Source organism: Scylla paramamosain, unplaced genomic scaffold (assembly GCF_035594125.1).
Source record: "Scylla paramamosain isolate STU-SP2022 unplaced genomic scaffold, ASM3559412v1 Contig18, whole genome shotgun sequence".
NCBI classification, from domain to species: domain Eukaryota; kingdom Metazoa; phylum Arthropoda; class Malacostraca; order Decapoda; family Portunidae; genus Scylla; species Scylla paramamosain.
In genome coordinates, this window is record NW_026973683.1 from 481,309 (window position 1) to 492,500 (window position 11,192).

The 11,192-nt window shown below is 45.6% G+C and overlaps 2 protein-coding genes across 15 annotated transcripts in view; both read left to right on the forward strand.

Moving 5' to 3' along the window:
* The window catches only part of LOC135097374 (uncharacterized), a 161,294-nt gene extending 158,657 nt beyond the window's left edge, over positions 1–2,637 (forward strand). For all 13 annotated transcript variants that reach the window (XM_063999211.1, XM_063999213.1, XM_063999208.1 and 10 more), the window contains 4 exons: positions 132–258; positions 499–638; positions 819–1,601; positions 1,826–2,637. In XM_063999211.1, the coding sequence (XP_063855281.1) occupies positions 132–258; positions 499–638; positions 819–1,601; positions 1,826–2,020 (1,245 nt within the window). In that variant the 3' untranslated portion in view covers positions 2,021–2,637. The remainder of the gene's footprint in view (positions 1–131; positions 259–498; positions 639–818; positions 1,602–1,825) is intronic.
* Positions 2,638–2,969: 332 nt separating this feature from the next.
* Positions 2,970–11,192, forward strand: part of LOC135097345 (muscle, skeletal receptor tyrosine protein kinase-like) — a 40,888-nt gene continuing 32,665 nt past the window's right edge. The window contains exon 1 of one of the 2 annotated variants that reach the window (XM_063999145.1): positions 2,970–3,097. The gene's annotated coding sequence lies outside the window, so the exon portion shown is untranslated. The remainder of the gene's footprint in view (positions 3,098–11,192) is intronic. The other variant, XM_063999144.1, reaches the window with a different exon arrangement.

The following is an 11,192-nucleotide window of genomic DNA, read 5'->3' on the forward strand; positions in this document are numbered from 1 at the left end:
ATTTTCTTATATACTTAATTGAGGAGAGTCGTACCCCGCACTCTAGGGAACGGCCAAAGGGGAAGAAGAGGAAGAAATTACTGTGTCGTGTAAGCTAATGTTACTTTATCTCCTCCACCGTGTGTCGGCAGGTGGATCAGCTGGTGGAGGTGCCAGTGATGAAGCAAGTGACGGGGCTGGCGGAGACCTCCCTCGACGCAGCGGAGCGATACCTAGAGACGTTGCTTCCGCGGGGCAAAGGGGACCGCCGCCAGAGCTGTGAGTGAGGCAGAGAGAATGTGGAGGCTGTGACATGATAAATTATTCACATAACTTTTACCATAATTAATTGGCTTTATTCTCTATAATATTAATTCCTTAAAACTTTTTCTTTCCATCTCTCCTCCTCCTCCTCCTCCTCCTCCTCCTCCTCCTCCTCCTCCTCCTCCTCCTCCTCCTCCTCCTCCTCCTCCTCCTCCTCCTTCTTCTCCTCCTCCTCTTCCTCCTCCTGCCCCCCAGTGGTTCCCGGGGAGGGCGTGGTAAGCCGCACACTGCTGCTGAGCCAGAGAGCGTCCCACCGCCTGTACCGCGCCGCCGTCAGGAGGATGCGGCCTGACCTCACCTACGACCCCTCGGCCACCATCACCCTGGCCATGGTGGTGAGAGAGAGAGAGAGAGAGAGAGAGAGAGAGAGAGAGAGAGAGAGAGAGAGAGAGAGAGAGAGAGAGAGAGAGAACTCTTATTCTGAAGAGATCTAACAGTAACCAAGATATGAATCTCGCCCCGGTCATCACCATCTCACACCCGCTCTATCACTGTCTCACCCCTGCCTCCCCCAGGTGAACTACAGCCGCACCTCGCTGCTGGACCAGCTGTCGGAGCTGGCGCGCCACCCTGACCCAGGCGAGCGGTTTAGCCCCGTGATGGGCGCGGTGCGCTGGCCGGTGCGCCGCGCCGCTGACGCCGCCGCCAGCCTGGCCCTTGCTTACGACAGGCTCTCCGCCCGCGGCTTTCAGCTGGCGGACCAGTACCTGCCCCGCGTGACCGTGTCTATCTCCCGCGCCCGCGCCTCCGCCACGGACGCCGCCGAGAGGGTCATGCAGCTGCTGCAACAATCAGGCTTGACGCGCAGGCAGGCATTGGCCCGCCTGTCACAGCTGATGCAGGAGGGCACGGCGCTGGTCAGGGAGAGGCTGGGCGCCGTGATGCCGCTGCTGCAGACGCGCCTGCAGGCCGTCATGCAGCAGACCACGCAGCTGCTTGTCCTGCTGCAGAAGGTGGCCGCGGAGTCCGCCGTGCCCTTCATGCAGGGTAGGGTGGACGTGCTAAGGCGGCAGATGGCCGAGGTGACGCCCGCCCTGCAGGCCGCCCTCATGTCCCTGCGGGAGGCGGCGGCGGATCTGGCCGTCACCCTGAGGGAGTCCCTGGTGGTGATGGCGCCCGTGGTGCGGAAGAGGGTGGAGGCCTTCGTGGACTCGCTGCCGCTGGACCCCAGGACGCAGGTGGAGGTGAAGGAGATGGTGGTGAAGGGCGCGGAGGAGGCGCGGGTGTGGGGCAGCGCGGGCCTGGTGGCGCTGCGCATGTCGCCTGGCATCGCTCTCTACGCCTCCAAGCTCACCAGGGTGAGTGTGGCCACCTGGTGGTGGAGTAGTAGTAGTAGTAGTAGTAGTAGTAGTAGTAGTAGTAGTAGTAGTTCCTGATAACATTGCAACACTCAATTCAATAATTTCACTAGCAACAGCAATAGCAATAGCACTAATAGTAGTAGTAGTAGTAGTAGTAGCAGTAGTAGTAGTAGTAGTAGTAGTAGTAGTAGTTGTTGTAGCAGCATGCATCTCTCCTGCAGCGCTTCCTCACAAACCTGCTGAGTGACGTCCTGTCCTCCACGCCCCTTGACGCCACCACCGCCGCCACCACCACCACCACCACCACCACCGCCAGCACCAGCAGCCCGCGGCCCGCCCTGGTGCCCGTCAAGGTGACCATGGTGATGCCGCGGAAGGGCAGGAAGAGTCCCTCTAGAGAAGACAAAACGAAATAAAGAAAAAGCGAACGAAGGACGAAATATACACGCACTTTTTCCCCGAGTGTTTTTATGTAATTTTCCTCACAATTCCTGTAGCTTCAACTTGCTGGAGATTTCTTAGTAACGAATTACAGAGGGAAAAAAAAAAAAAATCGAACGAAATATAAGATAATACGTACACTTTTATGCCGCGCGCTCTTAATTTCTTTTCCTCAATTTCTTCAGCTTTAATACACTTGAGTTTTGTTCTTAGTATGCTTTTAAAGGTGATGGAATATCATGCAACGGAAATTTGTGTCGTTCCGGTACACTGTGATAGAGAAATTGTTACTCTTTTTTTTTTTTTTTCAATATTTCTTTTATCTGTTTGTCTGAAAAGTAATTATAACAGGAGGTGTGTTTGTAGTCAGTTATTATTATTAATTGTTATTATTTTTATTATTATTATCATTACTATACTATTATTATTATTATCTATATATATATTACTATTGTACCATTTTGTTTTCTAAGCTGATTAGAATGTGTTACATCTTCCCAAGCTCATTTTTTCATTTACTTTTCCGCTTTTTTTTCCTTTTTTGTAATATAATCAGAAAATTGTCCTATTTTCCAAAGATATGCCCCTGTTTATTTGTTATTTTCTTTGTTTTCCTTATTTTAGTTTTTAAATTGCTCTGCCCTCCACATGAGAGAGAGAGAGAGAGAGAGAGAGAGAGAGAGAGAGAGAGAGAGAGAGAGAGAGAGAGAGAGAGAGAGAGAGAGAGAGAGGGGGGTAGTAGGTGGATTGTGGTGTTTAAGTGTGTGTTTGTTTGTTTGTGTGTGTGTTTTTTTGTTAGTAGTTCAGTTAGTTAATTTGTTTGTTTGTTGGTTTACTTGTTTGTTTGTTATTTAGTTCACTTGTTACTTTGTCAGTTAGTGAGACACTTGACATAACTGAATCTAACGTCACCTCCCCACCTTTCCCCCGGGCAGCAGAAGGGGACCACGTGTGGGTGTGGGAGTGCAGGGTGGTGATGGGAGAGTGGTCATCTCCGGCGTGAGCTACACCATAATGATCATCACCACCCAGTAAGACCTCATATTCAAGAGGTGAGTATTAGTGTGGTGTAGTGTGGTGTGGTGGGGTGTGGTTAGTCCAGTGTTTGGGTTAACGTTGCTTATCAATTTGCTTTTACTGTTTCCCCTTCAACATTCTTGCATTATTTACTTATTTATTTATTTAACTTACTTTTTTACTGTTTCCTCTTTACCACCACTTCCATTCCTACTCTTCTATCTCACGAAATAGCTCTTCCTTTAATACTACCCTCTCCCTCACTCCCATCCGCGTCAGAACACCAGAATACAAGGCTAATACTGAGGAAAAACACCGAGGGAGAAATGGTTTAGTTACTCTTAAAATATATCCGTTTTCTTTGACTACTAGATTAAATTTAACGTTTTCTAGAGAATGGTTGGATAACTCAAGTATTACAAGTGACTTTTTAGGATTGTTAGAATATTAGTGTAATTTTAATTCGAAGTACGAGAAGGTAATATTCATAACTATATGTAATTAGATGTGATAATCATTCTCTCTCTCTCTCTCTCTCTCTCTCTCTCTCTCTCTCTCTCTCTCTCTCTCTCTCTCTCTCTCTCTCTCTCTCTCTCTCTCTCTCTCTCTCTCTCTCTCTCTCTCTCTCTCTCTCTCTCTCTGTTATGTTGAAAGAAGGATGAGGGAGAGGAAGTGAAAGTGGACACAAGATGTAAGTGGAGGAGGAGAAGGAGGAGGAGGAGAAACGGAGGCTTAAAAGTCAATGATCGGAGGAAAAATGAGAGAGAGAGAGAGAGAGAGAGAGAGAGAGAGAGAGAGAGAGAGAGAGAGAGAGAGAGAGAGAGACTCATAAAAGTGAAAAGAATACTGCAAAAGGAAGGGAATTCTCTCTCTCTCTCTCTCTCTCTCTCTCTCTCTCTCTCTCTCTCTCTCTCTCTCTCTCTCTCTCTCTCTTTCATCATGTCTCTATACTAAAGTGATCAACCTCATCAAGCATCTCTTATAAGCGCGTCTTGCAACATTCATACGCAACACCACACTCTCTCTCTCTCTCTCTCTCTCTCTCTCTCTCTCTCTCTCTCTCTCTCTCTCTCTCTCTCTCTCTCTCTCTCTCTCTCTCTCTCTCTCTCTCTCTCTCTCTCTCTCTCTCAACAGGAACTAACTACTTGTCCGTCACTTGCACACACAAAGCCTTCATTTCTGATGCAAAGTGTGTACGTGCGTGTGTGTGTGCGCGTGCATGCGTGTGTGTGTGTGTGTGTGTGTGTGTGTGTGTGTGTGTATGTGTGTGTGTGTGTGTGAGTGATTTCAAGGAATTTCAAGAACGGAATGAAGGAATGAGGAGAAATGAATGATTAGTAGTAGTAGTAGCAGTAGTAGTAGTAGTAGTAGTAGTAGTAGTAGTAGTAGTAGTAGTAATAGTAGTGGTGGTGGTTGTTGTTATTGTTGTTGTATTAGGAGGAGTAAGAAGTGTTATTTGGTGAGGTTATGTGTGTGTGTGTGTGTGTGTGTGTGTGTGTGTGTGTGTGTGTGTGTGTGTGTGTGTGTGTGAGGTCATTGTCACCATCACCAGCATTGCCCGTGGTGATGGTGAAGATAATGGTGATGATGTTATTTTTTTTGTTTATTATTATTGTTGTTCTTGTTGTTGTTGTTGTTGTTGTCGTTAGCTCTTTCACCTTGCCAAGACTAAATAACAAAAAGTAAAGGGTTGAAAAAGGATCCCCAGCCCTTTCTCTACTCTCAATATTAGTGTAAACTGCCTCTAATGGGAAGAAAAATAAGAGGAGGAGGGAAGGTAAATATTTTGAAAAGTCCCCCATTATAAAAATAAGGCAAAATAACGAGGGGATAAAAAATCACGTTCTCTTTTAGACCAAGTCACTTATCTCGTCAACTCTTCAGCTTCAGTTTCAGGGTTCAAATAAATAAATAAATAAATAAATAAAATAAGGTTTAGGAAAGAGACAGGAAGAAATTGGTTCTCAAATAGAGTGGTAGATGAGTGGAACGGACTCAGTAACCATGTTGTTAGTGGTGGGACATAAGGGAGCTTTAAGAGAATATTAGACGGGTTTATGGATAGGGATGATAGGTGGAAATAGGTAGGTATATTTCAAACAGGGACTGCCTTGTAAGCCTGGTCACTTCTTGCAGCTTCCCTTATTTCTTATGTTCTTAATAAATAGTCACATCCATCTCGCTGGTAAATGGATGCTTCAATGATTAGATATGCTTCTTCCATGTCCCTCCACGCCCTTGGACTTCCCTCCACGGCCTTGCACGTCCCTTCACTCTCTCACACAACCTCCCATAACCCCCAGATTCCTCCACACCCCTTCCACGACTTCTCATCACCCCCTTACATCCCTCCACACCCCCTCCATGCCCCTCCACGCCCGTCCCCGCTCCTCCATGCCCCTTCCACGACCTCTCATCACCCCCTATGTCCTTCCACATCCCTCCACGCCCGTCCACACTCCTCCACGCCCCTCCACGACCCCTCCCTGCTCCACCGCGCCTTCCCACCTACCTCCCATTCCCCCCACCGCCCCGAGATCTTAAGTGGAGCCATCAGGACCCCCTCAAGGCCAGCCGCGCCCACACACAAGGGAGCGGCACCCCCCTCCTCTCCCCTATCTTATCCCTGTCACCCTCTACCCCCTCCCTCTCCCCCTCTCCCTCATTACCGGGTGCCAACTGGTGTAAACAAACGGAAGTCGTGACACCTGTCTTGTCTTCCTCCTCCTCCTCCTCCTCCTCCTCCTCCTCCTCCTCCTCCTCCTCCTCCTCCTCCTTTGCTTTCTTTCCTGTCTTCTTTTCTTCATTTTTTTCTTTGTCATTTTCGTCTATTTGTGTTTTGTTTTCTCTCTTTTTCCTTTCCCTTATTTTTTTTTCTTTTTTTCTTTTCTTCGTTTTTCTTTTCTTTTATCTTCTTATTTCATCTCTTCCTTCTCTTTCCCCTATTTTTCACATGTTCCCTTTCTCATTCTCCCCTTTCCTCTTTCCAGAAATAAACAATTATTTTTCCCTTCTAGATGTAATTTCCTCCTTCTCCTCCTCCTCCTCCTCCTCCTCCTCCTCCTCCTCCTCCTCCTCCTCCTCATTTACACGTTTCATAATCTCCTTAGAACATCCTCTCCTGCTTCTCCTCCTCCTCCTCCTCCTCCTCCTCCATATATCTTCTTCCTCTTGTTCCGCCTGCTCCTCCTCCTCCTCCTCTTCCTCTTCCTCTTTCTCCACAGTATTATCTCTTACTCCGTCTACCGCTTCCTCTTCCTCCTCCTCTTCTTCCTCCTCCTCCTCCTCCTCCTCCAGCTGTGTTCTAAAGGCCTACAGATGTTCACAGCTGTAAGGTTCTTTGGACTTGCCGACAGTCCGTAACGTCTCTTTGTCTGTCTGTCTGTGTGTCTGTGTATGTGTGTGTGGGGGGGTGGAGGAGGAGGGGGTAATAATGATGATGATAATAATAGTAATAATAGTAATAATTTGTGTCTCTCTGCATGTCTGTGTCTATCTGTCTGTCTCTCTCTCTCTCTCTCTCTATCTATCTATCTTTCTATCTGTCCATCTATCTATCTATCTATTAGTCTGCCTATCTATCTGTTTATCTATCTGTCCGCCTATCTGTCAGTTAGCGTGGCTGTATCTCAAAACATACACGTGTCTGTTTTTGTAGCAGCGCTTGAATGTACGTGTATGTATGTATGTATGTATGTATGTATGTATGTATGTATGTGTGTGTGTATGTATGTGTCGGTTATTTGTGTATGAGGAGATAGAGAGAAGAAGACGAAAATAAAGAAACAAGATAAAACGTAGAGAGAGAGAGAGAGAGAGAGAGAGAGAGAGAGAGAGAGAGAGAGAGAGAGAGAGAGAGAGAGAGAGAGAGAGAGGCCTGACCGTAACCGTGCAGCTGTTCATTCACGGACCTAAATGTAAACAAACAACTTTTTTACATATATATTTAACGAAGAAGTGAGGAGAAGAGAAAAATAATTACGGGGAACGTTCGGGGCATAAATAAACACCAACAGGGAGTGTGGGAAGTGATCTGAGTGGAGCGTGAGTATTGCCGATAGTCGTGGTAGTAATAATAATAATAATAATAGTGATAATAACGATAATAAGCAGGAATATTCTCTTTAATTTCGCTTTAAGTATATTTAACGTATTTAGCCTCACTCTTCTGTACATTCCTAGTACTTCCTGGATGTTAGTATTGCCATATATGTACAAGACTCACAACATGTACCGTGAATGAGTCCACTCTTTCCCTGCACTCCACAACGCAACAAGGAGCATCATAACAAGACAACAAAATGACCTTATTGTGGCCAGAAGAAGAACACACACACTGGTAATGAAGGTCTGTGTAAATGATACGAAGAAAAAGGAACGTTCCGCCTAACATGTTTAATACAAGCACCCGCTCTACTTAGACATTCATGGTGGTCAGGCGTGCATTGCAGGGCGTAAATGTTCGCTATTGTAGGCCACATTGTAGGCTTTTTTTTTTTTTTTTTTTTTAGCAGCAAACTTGTATTTTTATATTTGACAGTATTTATGTGTTAATATAATTTTATTCGAGTTGTAAGTTTTACTGAAATTTATTATTATTATTTTTTTTTTTAGTATAATTTTGCTAATTTTATCGTAAACTTCATATTATTGTCTAATGATATCCTTTAATGTTTGCAATAACAGCTACCCAATGGAAAATAAATTAAATTGATGCTGAATTTAAACATTTTCCTATTCAATTACAGTTCCAGTCTCTAATTCCTGTTCCAGAGTATTTCAGCCCTCCCTTCGTGTTTTTGTCTTTTCTGAGTCAATTCCAACTCCCTCTATTCCCATCACTACATTCCCTTCCTTTCCCTTCCCTTCCCTTGCGTTCTTTAAGTAAACTCTTTCTCACCTCTGGAAGGAAACTCTCTCTCTCTCTCTCTCTCTCTCTCTCTCTCTCTCTCTCTCTCTCTCTCTCTCTCTCTCTCTCTCTGGGACTACCTCGTGTATATATCTTAGTTAATTACGTGTTCACCTGTGTTTACCTGGTTGTCTGTGTCTACCTGTTGACTGTCTGCCTGTCTGTCTGTCTGTGTTTACCTGTGTCTGCCTGTCTGTCTGTCTGTGAATACCTGTGTCTGCCTGTCTGTCTGTCTGTGAATACCTGTGTCTGTCTGTCTGTCTCTCTGTGTCCACTTGTGTTTACCTTTCTTTACCTGTCTGTGTCTACCTGTGTCTACCTCTGTTTACTTGTGTCTCTGTCTGTCTGACTTTAGCTGTCCCTTCCACGCTTAGGCATCCAATCAGCCCCTAGTCTCTCCCCCAATCAGCCGCCAGTCCCCACATGACGCAAGGGATTATGGGATTAAGACTTTGTTATTTTTACCCCAGCAGAGAAAGTCACGCGTGTATCTGTGCGTTATTTGTTGGTTATTGTTGATGTTCTGTGTGATAAACTAGAGGTAACACAAGTTGGCTTTACTGAATATACATAACCTAACCTGACCTAAGCTGACCTGACCTAATATAATTTTAACTAGCGTTCCCTAATCTGACCTGGCCTGACCTAACCTAAATCTTGGCCTTATTGAATATATGTACCTTAACTTAACCTAACCTGACCTAAGCTGACCTGACCTGATATAACTTTAAATAACCTAACCTAACCTGACCTGGCCTGACCTAATCTATATCTTCGTCTTGTATAATATATGTACCTTAACTTAACCTAACCTGACCTAAGCTGACCTGACCTATTATAACTTAATCTAACCTTACGTGACCTGACCTGACCTAACATAAGACTTACCTAACTTAGCTTCACCTACTCTATCATAACTTAACCTAATTTAACCTTAACCTAACCTGACCTGACCTAACATAATCTAGTCTAACTTGGTGTGGTCTGAAAAGTCTCTCTCTCTCTCTCTCTCTCTCTCTCTCTCTCTCTCTCTCTCTCTCTCTCTCTCTCTCTCTCTCTCTCTCTCTCTCTCTCTCTCTCTCTCTCTCTCTCTCTCTCTCTCTAATAGCAGATTATGATTATTGCTGCTAACTAACTGCTTCCTCCTTCCCTTCTGTTTTTCCTCCTTTCCTCCTCCTCCTCCTCCTCCTCCTCCTCCTCCTCCTCCTCCTCCTCCTCCTCCTTCTCCTCCTCCTTCTTTTCCTCCTCCTCCTCCTCCTTCTTCTCCTCCTCCTCCTCCTCCTCCTCCTCCTCCTCCTCCTCCTCCTCCTCCTCCTCCTCCTCCTCCTCCTCCTCACTCTCAGTCAATCCTTGTATGTCAGATTTCAAACCAACTTCCTCTTCCTGTCTGTTTTGTTTATGATGTTTCGGTAACATCCTCTCTCTCTCTCTCTCTCTCTCTCTCTCTCTCTCTCTCTCTCTCTCTCTCTCTCTCTCTCTCTCTCTCTCTCTCTCTCTCTCTCTCTCTCTCTCTCTCTCTCTCTCTCTCTCTCTCTCTCTCTCTCTCTCTCTCGTGCAATATGTGATCTCAAATTATCTCTCGGTCTTCCCTTTTTTATTTTTACACACACACACACACACACACACACACACACACACACACACACACACACACACACACACACACACACACACACACACACACACACACACAGTTCATCTTTGTATACATCAACACTCACTCCTCAGCTTGTCAGTCTCTCTCTCTCTCTCTCTCTCTCTCTCTCTCTCTCTCTCTCTCTCTCTCTCTCTCTCTCTCTCTCTCTCTCTCATGGCTACTGCGAGTGGACGAATGAGAGAGAGAGAGAGAGAGAGAGAGAGAGAGAGAGAGAGAGAGAGAGAGAGAGAGAGAGAGAGAGAGAGAGAGAGGATAAATTGGGCAGTGAACGAATGCAAGAAAAAGAAGAAATATTAGAATGATAAAGAACACACACACACACACACACACACACACACACACACACACACACACACACACACACACACACACACACACACACACACACACACACACACACACACACACACATACACATAGAAGAAACAGTGTAAATTGGTACGTAAGGTAAACAGACACAAGTAAACAAACAAACTATCCCCGTTGTAAACATGTCGAAAATCCTCCTCCTCCTCCTCCTCCTCCTCCTCCTCCTCCTCCTCCTCCTCCTCCTCCTCCTCCTCCTCCTCCTCCTCCTCCTCCTCCTCTTTTCTCTCTCTTCCCCTTAGTACTAATCTTCTGTCTTGTATATTCTCTCTCTCTCTCTCTCTCTCTCTCTCTCTCTCTCTCTCTCTCTCTCTCTCTCTCTCTCTCTCTCTCTCTCTCTCTCTCTCTCTCTCTCTCTCTCTCTCTGGATCTAATTAGCATAGTACACAGACATAGTATACACACACACACACACACACACACACACACACACACACACACACACACACACACACACACACACACACACAGACACACAAACTGCTACAGAGAGAGAGAGAGAGAGAGAGAGAGAGAGAGAGAGAGAGAGAGAGAGAGAGAGAGAGAGAGAGAGAGAGAGAGAGAGAGAGGTTTCATTGACCCCTATATGACCTAGGAAAGACAAGCAGGAAATGAAAAGTAAGACTAAGATAAAAATGTTAAATATAGGAAGAGAGAGAGGGAGGGAGAGAAGGAGAGAGGGAGGGAGAGATAAAGAGGAGATAAAAGAGAGGAGAGATTTCATAGGGATCATTTTGAGAGGAAACAAACACCATCTCCTTCTCCTCCTCTTTTCATCTTCTCCTCCTCCTCCTCCTCTTTATCCTCTCTTCTCATTATTCCCATCTTTATTCACGTTCTCTATCCCCTTCCTTCTTTCCTTCCTATCCTTACACTATCCACCTTGTTCCTCCTCCTCCTCCTCCTCCTCCTCCTCCTCCTCCTCCTCCTCCTCCTCCTCCTCCTCCTCCTGCTCCTCCTCCTCTTCCGTAATTTGAAGAGGAAGAAGCAAGGTCAGTGTAGGAAGGGAATAGAAGGGAAGAAGGAAGAAAGCAGGAGAAATGAAAGAAAAATGGAGAAAAGAGGAGGAGAAGAGAAGGAAAGAGAAAGGAAGGGAAGAAAAAGGAAGTGGAAAGAAATAAAGGAAGGAAAGGAAAGAGGGAAGAAAGTAGAGACAAGAGGAGAAGGAAAAGAAGGGGAAGAGAAAGAAAAGAAAAAG